This window comes from Delphinus delphis, chromosome 14 (assembly GCF_949987515.2).
Source record: "Delphinus delphis chromosome 14, mDelDel1.2, whole genome shotgun sequence".
In the NCBI taxonomy this organism is placed as follows: domain Eukaryota; kingdom Metazoa; phylum Chordata; class Mammalia; order Artiodactyla; family Delphinidae; genus Delphinus; species Delphinus delphis.
In genome coordinates, this window is record NC_082696.1 from 8849231 (window position 1) to 8864719 (window position 15489).

The 15489-nt window shown below is 44.3% G+C and overlaps 1 protein-coding gene across 2 annotated transcripts in view; it reads right to left on the minus strand.

The window, feature by feature from the left end:
- SYTL3 (synaptotagmin like 3) overlaps window positions 1–15489 on the minus strand; it is a 75899-nt gene that overhangs the window by 54552 nt on the left and 5858 nt on the right. For both annotated transcript variants that reach the window (XM_060030484.1, XM_060030483.1), the window contains exon 3: window positions 6457–6521. In XM_060030484.1, the coding sequence (XP_059886467.1) occupies window positions 6457–6521 (65 nt within the window). The remainder of the gene's footprint in view (window positions 1–6456; window positions 6522–15489) is intronic.

A 15489-nucleotide genomic window follows, 5' to 3' on the forward strand; every position in this document is an offset into this window, starting at 1 on the left:
TCTCCCTGCAAAAATGGAGAACTGGAGCTCATTATTTAGTTGTAAATCTTTTTAATGGTTGGAAAATTAGCAAAACTAACTACCACAATTAATACCTATTCTTCTTCATTGGATTATTGGATTATTACTTCATTGGATTACTTCATTGGATTATTACTTACACCTTATCTATTTTCGAGGGAAATTTGGGGAGCATTTATCTTAAATGGCACATATCCAATAGAACCATTAAAAGAGATAAGTAGAAGATAAAAGAAGGAAACTGGGTGACAGAGGGCATACTGATTCCTGGAATTACTTCAACTGGACAGTAAATTTAGCTGTAGGTTTCTGGATGCCCCAAAGGAAAAGAACCCTAAGTTTTCGTCCTTAGGTGCCTGGTCGATGCCACCAGTGGCAGTGGGCACTACTACACGTGGCAGCACCTTTTATCTCCGAACAGCTCTATCCTTGCTTCATTCATTCACTTGCTCATTTGCTCACAGCGCACACCCTCAAAGGATTCAAAACCTGGGTGTGTCATCCATGTGGTCAACCCCGCCACCCCGCCAGGGCTCAGGGCTGGGGTACAAGGTGAACGGTGCCCTGAAGCTGTGCAAATCAATGGCCCTGGGTTACAAGCCAATGGGGAAGGGACTGATTATAGAACAAATTGCACTGAGAAAACCGATGCTTGGGAGAATAAAGTAAAATTAGATCCGGCCTCCTGATGCATTGTGAAGAGCTGAACGTAAATAAAACATAAAAATTAGAAGTAAATATGGATATCCAACCGATAGCAGGATAAGGAAGGAGCCTTTAAGCATTAAAGAAAGATGTGACTATCAACAAGGAAAAAAAAAACTCTGTCAGAAAACATAAAGATACACACTCAGCCTACAAGACCGAAGAGGGCAAACGCCCTTAACATGAAGAACAACTACAGAAGGTCAGAAAGGTGGAAAGTATTCAACCCCATTAAGTCATGACAAGAATTTAAACAGCGAGCAACTATTCTGGATGACAAATGTGGTTTTACCAGATGACAAAGTTGCTGTTGTTTATTTTTAAGGATAGTTCCTACTGGTGAGAAGAAGGGTACACCCTTCCTGGAGGCAATGTTCCAAACCTTTCATCTGTCCTTCTGCTTCTGGAAATATTCAGAGACATGACAAGGATTTACCTACCAGCGTGTTCACTGCACTTTTATTTATTATTTTAATAATATTATTAACTCCCCAAAATGTAACAACAAAACTTGAAATTCCCTAACTTTACAACAATAGCAATTTGGTTACATAAATGCTGTCACATTCCAATGATGGAATGAGATGCAGTCACCAGAAATCATATAGTAAATGACATTGAAGGATATGAAAAAAATGTTCTTTGTAAATTATTAGGTGAAGAAATATCAGTATAAAAGTCTATATACCATTTGATCCCAATTTTGTAAACACATTAGCTCAACTCATAAAATTGCCTCTATTCAATGTTTTTTTTACCTAAGAATATCAATTCTTTATGGCTTAGTCTAAATGCTTTTTTAAATGTGTGTGTAGAGAGTTATCCACATACATATATGGATACATATATTCACCAAATAACAGAAATGACACGCCCCAACTATAAACAGTTCTCAGGGTGACGTCACCATATTTCAATACGCTTATGCTTTTTTCTTTTTTTTAAAATGAATGTATATTAGGTTTACATTCAGAACAAAATCACAAATATAACTTGAAATCATGTTCAAGAAGACGGGACGTAATGGGGGCCAGAGTGTGATGAGGGGGCCGCTCTCGGACCCGAACCTGCCAGGGTCGGGTGAATGAGCACACGTTTCCCCGAGGGGAGTCTGGCAAAACACGTCAAGCCTCTCAAGTGTTCACACGTCTGACCAGTCATTCTCCTAAGAATCTGTCCAAAGGAAATGAACAGAGATGCCAAGATACCTGTATAGGCTGTTCATCGCAGAATTACCTACAATATGATAATTTGAATACAGTGATACACTCACAGACAAGAGGGAACAAGTTAATAAACGGCAGTACATCCATGTGATACATGTCACGTAGTCATGAGTGTATGTTGGAAGGTCTTAATAGCATGAGTACATGTTCGTGCTAAGCTGAATTTTAAAAGCAAGACAAAAACCTATATATACTCTGACCACAAACACACTTTAAAAATTGCTAAGTCTGGGGACTTCCCTGGTGGCGCAGTGGTTAAGAATCTGCCTGCCAATGCAGGGAACACGGGTTCAATCCCTGGTCCGGGAAGATCCCACGCGCCGCGGAGCAACTAAGCCCGTGCACCACAACTACTGAGCCTGCGCTCTAGAGCCCACGAGCCACAACTACTGAAGCCCGTGCACCTACAGCCCGTGCTCTGCAACGAGAAGCCACCGCAATGAGAAGCCTGCACACCGCAACAGAGTAGCCCCCACTAGCCGCCACTAGAGACAGCCCGTGTGCAGCAAGAACCAACACAGCCAAAAATAATTTTTTTAAATTGCTAAGTCTGTATGTGCACCCACATGCACAGGATCACCTAGAAAGAGGGCCAGGAGAGTGTGTGCATGTGTGTGTGTGTGTGTGTGTGGTGCACGTGTGTGCAATTAACAGTGGGTTTTTTGTTTTGGGGGTTTTTGTCTGTGCACGTGACGTGTGGGATCTTAGCTCCCCCACCAGGGATCAAACCCACGTCCCCTGCAGTGGAATTATGGAGTTGTAACTACTGGACCTCCAGGGAGGTCCCTAATTAACAGTAGTTTTAACCAGCGGTGGGATTTTTATTGCCTTCTGTCTATTGTTCTACATTTCCCAAATATTCTGCAATGCATAGGCATTACTTCTATAATCAGAAAATAACTTATTTTAAAAGAGAAAAGAAATCTCCCCCCTCACAGAGGATGGAGTATGGGGAAGCAGGTGGAGTCATGGAGATGAGCCAGGGGCTACAGCACTGAAGTGGGAATGAAGGGCCAGAGGAAGATTGAAGAGATGGGGGCAGGAGAAGTAGCAGCATTTGCTGACTCACTGGATGTGGCCTGGGGAGGAAGAGGGAGGAGTGAAGGAGGATTCCAAGGTCCCAGGCTTGGGATAGGGAATACAGGATGCGGTAGCCAGCCTCCTCAAGGGCCCCAGTGAGTCCTCCCTCCTGATATCCACACCCTTGTGAATAGAGCTGACTTATAGGATACAGCAGAAGTGACAGGGTGTGACTTCTGATACTAGGCCATAAGGATATTGATGGAGACAGAAAATAGAAAGTAGGATCGTGGTTACAAGGGGCTTTGCAAGGGGAGACCGTGGGATGATAAATTCTGAAGATGGACAGTAGTGATGGTTGCAGAACAAGTGCATGTACTTAACGCCATTGAACTGTGTAGTTAAAAACGGTTAAAATAGTGAACTTCATATCATGTATAAATTTCACCACAATAAAAAATTTTTTAATATGAAGATGGATCGCAAGAGCTCTGCCTTGGTCTGTCTTGGGTCACTTGCCCTGCGGGAAGCCAGTCGCCATGTCGTGAGGGCCCTCAAACTGCCCCGTGGAGAGGTCTAGGCGTGGAGGAAACGAAGCCCCCTGCTAACAGCAGCACTAACGAGCCAGGTACGTGCGTCCTGAGCCCCCAGAAGGCAGATCCCCCAACCCAGGCAAGCCTTCAGCTGGGGATAGAAACCATGTAAAATGATAATGTTAATTGTTTTAAGCCACTAAGTTGGGGAGGAATTTTTAACCAGCAATAGGTAACTAACGCCTAGAAAGAGGCCCAAATCTGAGCTGTCTCGTCCCCTTTCCTGGTTTAAGCCACCATCGCACTTTCCTAGCTTCCGCTTAGGAGGCAGAAGGCTGGAAAGAGCCGTGTTCACACCATTACGACAAACACACTAGGGAATACGCAGAATCACACTTTTTCTCAAACACATCGGAGCACGAGGGGGCAGCTGGCTGCCTATTAGGGCCCAGCAGGGAGTGGGAAAGGGAGCCGGGAGTCAGGGAGCGGGGAGGGGCCCAACCCTTCCTCTTCACCAGCGGCCCTGGCAGTGTGTACTGCCTGCAGTCACCATCTCTGTGCTCCCTCGCTGGTCTCCTTTTGTCTTCCCAGTCCTCCAACAATACCTGTTGAACCTATTCCCTAAACTAAATTGTTTCTTCAAATCTGTGTGGTTTCTGTTTTCCTACCTGGCCCTCAACTTGATAGAGCACCCAAACTCAGTTCAATCTCTTTTGGGGACAGATAAGTGTGGCAGAGTTCCCGCCTGTCCAGGTAAACCTGCCGCATCCTAGCCTGGACCACCTCTGCTGATCATCTCCTCCCCACCTCCCCCCACCTGTGGTCAGGCGCACAGTCCTACTCGTGACCCCCAACACGGCACTCTTCTTCACCTCGCCACGCCTTCCGAGCCCAACTCTACTAAAATCGGACAGTAGGAAAACGAGGCACCTCAGCATCTGAGGAAGCACTGAAGAGGAAGGAGTCGTTTTTCTTTGGTTGGTTTTATACCTTGGGAATAGACAACAAAAACTGAAAAGGATGATTTGTGCTTAGGCTGACTTTCATTCCTCTAATTTTTTTCCTCACTGATGTTTTCACTCTGGTGGAAAGTCACTGGACAAGAACCAGAGGCCCGGGAAATCAGTCTCATTTCTTTCCTCCTCCCCTTCCTATCACCAGGATAACCTACTTCCTCCTCTCAGAAGAGGAAGAGTGCTGGACACGTGCACACACGTATTCTGGCCTGCAAATCACTTTCCCTATCAGAAGTAATGATACCGAAACTTACAATGTATTAAAAAAAGTCTGGGATGTCTTCAGTGAGGTGGTTTCAGAAGTAACAGAAACTTCACTTCCTACAGACTTTTTATGAACTAGGACTAGATGTGAAAAAAAAAAAATGAGAATCTACCTACCGCCTGAAGAAAACCCTAGCCTCCCAACCGAAAAGTATTTTCAAGAAACAAAACAATAAAATGTATAGGAAGACTCCAGACTGCCACTGCTCGCTTAGATGATGCAATGGATATAGGCTGATGGCCCCAAGGGAGCAAACACTGCACGGAAGATGAAAAAAATCTTAGCTATCTCAATGGTTTGTGCTCTGCTCCAAAAGGCCTCCATACATAAATATATAGCTGTAGCTGTGCAGTATATCTGGGATATGAAACTTTCATGGACTGGTAATATTTAGGGAAAAAAAGTGTTAACAAGGCTGTTTGGGAACTAGAGAGAGGACACTAGAGAAAAAAGGATTGAGAAACACAGGTCTAGATAAAAATCATACACGCTGCAGTTTTTTTTTTTTTGGCTTGAGCACTCCCATCAGTATTATATATTCCTCCAGATTTCTAATAAACTGCAGAATCATCACTTTTTCTTGAGTAAGAAGAGTCAGGAATGTAATCCAGGGGAGAATTTACCGCCGACTAAATCTCGGTGCACAGTGCTTTTATGAAAGCTGACTGTCAACACTCAGACGAATGGCTTCCTTTATGTGCCAACACACACTTTGGTTGAGGCTAAACGGCTTATTTCTCCACCTCAAACTGTTACTATTCCCCCCCACCAGAAAAAAAAAAAGCGTTTCCAGCCACCCACATCCCCGCTAGGTCAGTCCAGGCTCCCCTGTGTGCAGTCCCCACGGTGACACATCAGAGACGGGTGCCCCCCATGTTACCACCGTGGACAGATGGGGTGTACAGAGCACGCTGCCTCTGCTCTATTCTGATGACACGTGCGTGCGCCTTTGCCTGATAAGTTATCCTCTTACCTGCACAGCTCACATGCTGTGACGTGACACTTCTGTAACCAAAGCATGACCCGTTTTCTCCATGGCCTTGAGTCCCAGTTACTAATCACACCATTATGTCAACTTTGCAAGTACTTTATAAGACATCCGGGGCCCATGAACCAAATACACACCTCCACTCACATCATCACATGTGCTCACTTCATGGTCACCAGTATCTGCTAATTCTAACGCAGTCCACTCACTGTGGCCTTCAGTTATTCAATCAATCATTTTGATCAAGGTTTGGGGCTAATAAGGTTTTAAAAGCACAGTCTCTGCTTGTGGAGAGAAAGAGAAGCGCACAAATAATGATATAATATGAGGCATTTCAACAATGATGGAAGAGACGTATTTACAAACCGGTGTTTCGGAAGAGGGAGACATCACCCCCAGAAGCAGAAGTCAGGGAAACTTCATGGGAAACAGGTGGATTTCAGCAGGGTTAGGGGTGGGGTAAGTGCGGGGACAGAGGGAAGCCCCACAAGCGAAGGTGGTAAACCACGTCCGCTGAGGGGCAGAGGCAGGAAAGTTTAGACAAAAGGAACAGGAGGGCTGACCGGACAGAAGCCCATATATCATGCCTTGTTAAGTTTTTCATGTTCAAAATCTTAATAGCACATGTTTTTAAACTGGGAATATGTCATCTTACTTTAGTAAACGTTTTGAGAGCATTTACCTTCAGTTGGAAATTTCTTGGCTCGTTCCTCAAAGAACCATTCTCCAGTTTTTATTTTCACGTTTCTGAAAGGCAAGCAGAAAGGAAGCCTCAGAGGGAGATGTGGGTGGTGCCGTATTTGGCTCATACAAGGTAGGGCGACATCATCAGAACACCAGTCTGGCAAAGGACCTGAGTTCAAATTCCTGGCCCAAATCCCTAACTATACAGATTTCCCCTAGAGATTAAGTGATCTGACTAGAAAGCTGCAAATCTGAAAAAGTATATAACACATTATACATATATATGTAAACTGAATCACTGTGCTGTACACCTGAAATGAATACAACATTGTAAATCAACTATACTTCAATAAAAAATAAAAGCAAAATAAAAAGAAAGATAAATTTTTTACAAAGCAGCAAAGCTGAAGTTTCTACTTGGGTACATTTTACCCTGCATGTCAATGTAATGTAACAATAAACATACAAGGAAAAACAAAGTTACCGTCAAAATGATCAATTTATCATGTTCATGGTGGGGAGCATGAAGGAAAAACAAAGAAATTCAGTGCTGTCTATTTAGCTAGGAAAGAAATCACCCTTAGTTAGGTTAGGCTGAGGTAGTTTGAGCTAACTACAACATTTACCAAGAACCAACAGAGCAGATTCACCTGAGAAGTTTCCTGGGAGCACCTGAAATCTGGGATATGGGATCAAAGGGCTTCACTGGAGATTTGGGGACCACTTGAGAGACAGGGGCCGTGACCTCTCGTTGGGAAGCCGGTCTGACAGCGGCTCCCTGGGCATCTCTACATCCCCTCCCATCCTACTCACAGGCACAGCAGCATGGGAGCACTTTGTACGGTCACCGGTTCAAACTCAAGTCCCAAAGCCTGTTTTACTCTTGACGGTTTCCAAGTTTCCAAATAAGAAACCACCCTCAACCTCAAAGAGCCTCAGAAAGGTAGAATTGTCAATAGCCTTTCAGGACATAAAAAGTTAAGCACACAGATACTATAAATTATTCACACCATTAAAATAATATGCCATAAAACTTGTCAATTCCTAAGTCATGCAAATTTAAGAAAAAGGAAAACTTCAAATTCTCTTCTGTAAGTACTTACTGAAATACACTCTCCATTAGGTTCTTTCAGGCTATATACGATCTCAAATGGATTTTAAGTTAATGCTTACAAATGCAGTAAATTCACAAATACGTTGCAATCTTTTTTTTTTTTTTTTTAAGTATCCTATCTTTCTCTCTGGAGCTTTAGTAGTTGTCAGAAGACATCAACCAACTCCCTCCCCTTCATCTTGTTAACAACTATTATATTCTCTGATTAGTATGCAAATGATTATTCCCAATGCTTAGTGACCAGAACAAGGAAAACATACGCAGAGCATTTATGAATTTTGGCAACAGAATTTTGATCATCAGTCACTATCATTAAGAGCCAAAGATATATCACAGTTGCATGTTTTATATATCACTAGAGAGACAGGGGAAACTTCTCATCCGTAAAATCAGAAACTCAGATATCTAATGTACTAAATCGACACAAACCCATGAAGGAGAACTCAGCATCTCAACGGAAGTTTTCCCCTCTGGTACTTGAAGACAAGCAGAGGATCAAAACCCAGGGAAAGTTCGCAGAGATTAACGGGGGGCGGGGGGTGCGTTCACGCCCCTTTGCATTGCCATACCCACAACTGCTCTATTTCTGAAGATGCTTCCTCCATCCTTATACGGCGGGACAAAGTCTAAGGGGAGAGTAGGAAAGGAAAATCAAATGTGGAAAGAAGGAGGCCGCCATCTGATAACAAACGTCACTTCCTGATGTTTATTTTCCTGGGGGTGGTGACCCTTCCAGCTCACCTACTCTCTCACACTCTCCAGCCCGTAATTACCTGTGATCAAAAGCATTTATATATGAGACAGGTGCTGGGGGCGGGGCATGGCCTCAGACTGGACCTGAGAGAGATCAGAGCTAAGAATTAAGCAGCAAATCAAACCATGAACTTACAGTCAGCTGAGCTATAGCCAGACACAGGCCACCACTGAGGAGTAATCACACCTGGAGATGCACAATCACGAAAAAGGAAGAGCAGCTAAGGGGACGGAGGAGAGGAAGGTGAGAACGCCCGAATAAACATTTTTATTACATTTTACAACATTTTATTACAAAGTCCTCTTCTAGCCCTGGTCTCAGAACCTATATGAGAAGCAGATAACGTAGAATATTAGTATCTCCTAGGGCTAGTCATCTAACGTTACCATCTAATCATCTAACTGAATCTCAACGGATTACTTGCGAAATTCAAGCAGGACCTTCCTTGGCAGGGACAGATTTGAACACAAACCCACAGGTCTCTTTAGGCTTACCTGTGACTACAGAATGGAAGGATAAAAGTACCACAGGCCTAAACCATACGACGGCAAGTACTTCTTGCATTTGAGGCTGTTTCCTTTGAGAACTAGATTGGAGCTGGATCTCCATAATCACTTCTGCAGAATCAGCTGTTTCATAAGCATTTATTCCCTAATGGTTTCCATAAGGGCTCCCAGTCCATACACATCCCAAGTGTTATAAGAAGGACCATTTATGGCTGTTACTGTCTAAGACAGAGGTGAACAGATCTTGCAGTGTCTCTGTCCTCATTAGGGCCAGCACAGGGTAGCATGACTCACAGTAACCAAAGGAAACACTGATTATTTCTCTCCCCCCCTCACCGATGACTCAAGCAGAATTTGGCTATGAAAGTTTCTTAGAACATTTTCTGAACCCAGCAACAGATTAATGGTTTTAAATTTCTCCCACAGAATCATGACTTGTTTCTTCAAAACTTTTTCAATCAATTGATAAATCCATCTCAGAAGGCAAAATCCAAGGATGGTGAAGGGAGCAAGAGATCTAGAGTTCCATGTCTGACTTTCCATGAACTCTGCGTGAGGAAAACGGTAACTAGAAACGCCAAGCACACGGAACACCGACAGCTCCTGAGAAACTGCTGGGGGCTCCAGCATCCATTTTCATAGCCTTGAACTCAGTTAACGCTGTCATTTCATTAGCAAAAGGGAAATAACTGTTGAAAAGCACTTCGCAAATTCCAGCACGCAAACGTTCAATAATACGATGAATGGAGGACCCTAATAGAAAGATCTTCAATAGTCTGACCCCATTTCTATCGCAAGCAGTGAGCCGAAGAGGCCTGCTGGAATGCACTTTTACTCTGCATTCAAATTACCAGCATCTGCAGCTGGGTAAGCTGTCACGTCCAAAGCACCTGCTTTATGCTCCAAGAAGAACCAACATCATGTCCCTAGAATTGCTTAATGTATTTCTACCATTCAATGAACAAGAGGTAACAAATTTATCTGCATGTCAGGATTCTCTGAATGCCTTAAAGACACACATCTCCCAGGCAGATCTGTGCTCTAACCAGTGCCCTGATGGCAAGGAAGCCTCAAGAAAAGCCTTGGGGGCTTACCAGACAAGCTATAAAAACACCAAAAGCGGCCAAATATTGTAAAACTAAGATCAACCTAATTTCTTTGCACCGGCTTGTCCAACCGCTTGGTAATTCCCAGCTAAAGTGGTCCTTTGCACCCATACAGTTGAAGAAAATTTTTTTTACTTCAGATAATCTTATACCTAAGGCAGTTTTTAGTTACAAAGCAAAATACTGAGGTTTTTTCCCTCCATCAGCTAGCTCAGTTGATCTGATTTCAATGTTCTTACGGGAAAAAAGACTGATCATTGTGATTAAACCCTAGGTAACCAGAAGTCAGAATCAAGATGAAGATAAACGATTTTAACCAAGCAGCTACCGTCACTTCTTGCAAAACATGAATAACCCTACTTAACTGCAGAGAGAAGGCAGGTTCCCCACCCCCACCCCCACGTCATATTCAGTGCTATATCCACAGCCACGAGCACAGCCGAGGGACACGGTGGGGCAGGTGACTACATGTGGGTTGACGAATGAATATCCAGCACCCTGAGAATTGAAGGGATAAGGTGGGACCGACATAGGTGGAGCCCTGGTGGTACCGAGGCATGACGTGCATCACGCCCTCTAAACGTGTAGGGGCAGGAATCACAAACTCAGGCACCAGGCAGACGCTCTAAACGAAGAGAGTGGCTAAGGGACGAAACGAGACAGAGGGGTGGGCACTGTCGTGGGCTGCAGAACCCGTGCCCCGTTTTAAGGCATTACAATGATACATACAGACATGGGGCAGGCCAACACAACAAGGCCTGGGGGCTGTCTGCAGCCTGTTGGCCATGAGTTTGTGATTCCTGGTTTGTTACATCAGATAATTAGTCAATGAAAGAAATACCAATTCTACTGCAGCTGGACGGAGCTGCACTTGTTAAAGCCTCAAACAGAAATCCAGGTAGACGTTGTGCATCACTGTCCTCCCCACAGATCTAAGAAGGGACTCCACCACCACCGACAGGTCACGAGACCAAAGACAAGGAGCGTGTACTCTGCTGGCACACCCTGAACCTGGATGTCTGAAGACAACGCAGAGCCTCTGACAAAAGGCCACGGGCAGGAGACACAGAGTCCTGCAGACCAGGAGCGGCTACCCAAGGTGCATCACTGCGGGAACCAGGGAAAGTTTCAGAAAGCAGCTGTTTTCAAAAGCATTTAAAAGCCACCTCCACGAAGGGCTTCCCTGGTGGCGCAGTGGTTGAGAGTCCGCCTGCCGATGCAGGGGACACGGGTTCGTGCCCCGGTCCGGGAAGATCTCACATGCCACAGAGCGGCTGGGCCCGTGAGCCATGGCCGCTGAGCCTGCACCTCCGGAGCCTGTGCTCCGCAATGGGAGAGGCCACAATACTGAGAGGCCCGCGTACCGCAAAAAAAAAAAAACAAAAGAAAAAAAAACCGCCTCCATGAAAAGAAACAAAGACATAAGTAAAAGCCAGGCTGAAGTGAAAAGACAAGAGACTAAAGGAAGATTTACAAAACGAACAATGCAAACGCACAACAAGCTGTTTTACCAACAGGAAAGAGCAGAATGGAGAGTCTGGAAAGTTCAATCAGTTATGCTTTCACAGAACATGAGAGGAAAAGATATTAAATATTGAAGGAGAAAATAATTCAAATGTAGGATAGAGAACAAGGCCAACCTAAGTTATTCCCGAAGAAGCCAGGGCAAGTGGCATAGAAGGATAATCAAACCGGACTGAAGAAAATATTACTGAGTCAAAAAATAAGCAAACTCCCACCTCACACCCATTAGCGGCTACCATTAAAACAAACAAACAGAAAATAACAAGTGTTGACAAGGATGTGAAGAAACTGGAACCCTCGTGCACTGTTGGTGAGAATGTAAAACGGTACAGCTGCTGTGGGGAACAGCATGGCGGATCTGAGAAAATTAAACAGAAATACTATGGACCCAGCAATTCCACTTCTGGTATTCTGGTATATTCCACAACAGCGCAGAGCAGGGTCTCAAAGAGATGTTTGTACACCCATGTTCACAGCAGCATTATTCACAGAGCCAAACGGTAGAAGCAACCCAAGCACCCATCAGCAGTTGAAACGGGCCAACAAAATGTGATTACATACACGCTAAGGAATGTGATGCAGCCTTAAAAAGGGAGGAATTCTGCAAGACGCTACAGCACGAATGAACCTGGAAATCAGGATACTTAGTGAAATGAGCCACTCACAGAAAGACAAACACTGTATGATTCCACCTATGTGGGGGACCTAGAGTAGCCAAATTCAGAGACAGAAAGTAGGATGGGGACTGCAGGGGCTTGGGGGCGGGGGAAGAGAGAAATAGGAAGAAATGTTTAACGGTTACAGTTTCAGTTTTGCAAGATGAAAAAGCCTGGAAACGGATGGCGTGTTACCTAGCCGAGTTGGTTTGCCCGTCGCGCAGCAAGCCGAAACGCCGGGACGCTGAGGTTGGCAGCAAACAGCGCAGAGACAGGGAACAGACCTCAGATCCACCTCCTGGAGGGCAAGGGGCTCGAGGCATTTATGGGATGAAGTAATTAAGAAGCAGGGCGGTCTGAGCGTGGGGAGCGTGGGGAAAGGTGATTGGAAAAAGGTGGGTCATCAACTTTCTGCGCAGTAACTAGGCTACAGGTCTATGCACGTGGGAAGATGGAGGAGCTCAACACGACCTGAGGGTGGAGTTTTCTGCCCTCTGACTTCAAAAGGTCACTGCCCGGACGCTCGCGCATGCCCAGTTGGAGGGTTGGGCCAGTCTTAACCAGTTCAGCTCAAACGAGACGCAGCTGACTCCAAGTTTCTGGAAAACAACTGTGGCAAACATCTCACTGTTTAGGACAATAACGGAGGGCATGTGAGTCTTGTAGATGACCCTAATGAATTAGTGGAGACCGGTGAAATGGATTTGACTAACGATTACCCATGGTTTCAAATGTATTTAACGCCACTAAACTGCACACGTGCAACGGCTAAGATGCTGAATTTTAGGTTATGTGTGTTTTGCCACAGTAAAAGGTAATTTTTAAAAAACAAAACAAGCAAATCCAAGAGACAGGCAGCTCAAAGGAACTTTCCTTCTTCCATAAAAATCAGTGTGGAGAGACTCAGACCCAGGCATGTACTGGAAACTGTTTTCAATTACAAGGATCCAGCAAAAAACCAATATGCTTCTAGTACATAAAATCCAGGTGATCAAGAAAGAAAGAAAAATAAAGCTAGTCTCCAACGTCTCTGTCACATTAAACTTCAAAAGACAACGATAACACATTAACTGAACTTTGAGATGAAAAGTTGGGACTTGAGCTTTAAAGGCCAGTGAGGTCCTTACTCATGAGAAAAGGCTACCGAAGGCATCCTCAGATAGGCAATGGCTTAGGACACATGCCACCCACGTGCTCTTCTAGGAAGAAAAATCTTTGAAGAGACGCTTCAGTTCACTGAAAATGAATCAGAATAAAGGACCTGCAAACTGGGAAATCATGGTCTCAAAGATACCTGCATTCATGAAACAGTGCAGCAGTGGAATCATCTAAAATCGGTAAATCCACCCATGACTTCTATTCGGCACTAGAATGCGCTCTTGGTCTGACCTATGGACATGAGTCTGTTATTGTAGAAATTCCTGTGAACACATGACTGGAAAGGACGTACGAGCCTGTCTGGTATCCCTACGTCCCCAGTATCCTTAACTCTCGCCGACATTTCAGCCCAGAGTTTTAACCAAGGCAGCACTTCACCACCATGCTGAGTGCCAGACTGGGAAAATGGCCTCCTGGCACTGACCTTGCTGCAGGGCGAAAAGGTTCAGCTGAACTGAGTGAGCTGACAACTTTGAACATGAACTCAAGGGTATGGAAAGCTTACTCATCTCAAAAAGGCTTTAAAAGCAAGACCTGCCATGACTAATCAAGTGCTGACCACAGAAGAAATTTCAACTTCAACACCAACAATAAAAATGATACTCAAACTACTGTGTAAACATTCCCTTCAGTAAGCACAAAATAAGCTTTTCAAAAATAAGCTTTTTCAAAAAGTATCCCACAGGGCTTCCCTGGTGGCGCAGTGGTTGGGAGTCCACCTGCCGATGCAGGGGACACGGGTTCGTGCCCCGGTCCGGGAAGATCCCACATGCCGTGGAGCGGCTGGGCCTGTGAGCTACGGCCGCTGAGCCTGCGCGTCCGGAGCCTGTGCTCCGCAACGGGAGAGGCCACAACAGTGAGAGGCCCGTGTACCGCAAAAAAAAAAAAAAAGTATCCCATAAATTTCCATTTTTAACTAGATGTTTGGTAACATAAGGCTTCAAAGGCTGTTAGGTAATCCTTACTCTCATTTGGCCAACGGATAAAAAGAATATCACGATCCTTTATGTAATCATCATCTGTCCTGTTCCCACAGAAAGCAGTGTACCTACACCTCGTGAAACAACCAAGCTTTCTCGTGAGAACTAAAACAGATGCTATCTCCAAATCAGAGCTAAGAAGAAAAAGCTGTATTTCAAAGAACAAAAGGCTTTTTCTCTGGGAAATTAATCTTAGTGGCTAACCTTTTGAAAATTTATGGCTAACCTCTTGAAAATTTAGAAATGTACAGCTATGTGAAATATTTTACTCAGTATATTTAACTTGTCTATGTACTCTTTCATGTGAAACAAATTAACATAGTTCCTATCGACAGTGCTAAAAATCAGATTAGAAAAAAGAAGAAATCAAGTTTTGAAACAAAGAGAAGCAGTAGAAGAATGTCCCTTTAACCTTGGCACCAAGCTAAAATCCTTCCTTGGCCAAATCTGTTAAACCGTACCTGGCATTCAATTTCTTTTCAATCTTTTATAGAGTTATACCTTTTCCTCACTTGAAGGGCAGAAGGATTTACAATCATGATTTGGAATTATTCCATTCTCATACATTAGTTATTTGCCTTGTGGATATAAAGTGGTGATTCGGTGTTTTACCGAAACATGAGATTATGAAAATACTGGGAGTATCAGTCTGAAATTTGAAAGATGACATTTTCCAAATTCTAGGAATCTGACTCTCTCTTCTTTCCTTCTCCCAAATCATGCCTCTTTTGATGGCTCCTGCTAAGGATAACACACGGCCCCCATCACTGGAAGCAACTTTCAACCAACCTTCCCGTCTAAGTCCTTTCCGACTTGCCTTTGTTTACCTAGTTCTTTCTGTTGCTTCTCTTTTACTCTCTATTTCCTTTGGTTCTTCCAGTTAAGCATGAAGAGCTATCAGTTTTGCTAGTCCACAGAACTGTTTTTCACTTTTCCCTCTTTCATCCCCTATGACCAAGTTCAATCACCCCTTTGTTGAACTCTCCCTCACATTCCCCATCTCTGTTGCCGCCCGCCTCATCCCTTCACACCTCGTTCACTGAAAAGACTTTCATCTGCTTCATTCACCTTCCTCTTCCCCTCCTGAGTCTGTCCTGCAGAATGCAGGCAGACTTTCACCTGGCTTTCTTCTGACAAAGTGCGTATGCTCACACCCCATTTCCTGCAGCCTCCAATCCAAACTCTTCCGAGTGGCTTTTAAGACCCCGTCCCTCCGGGCGAATCTCCCAGAAG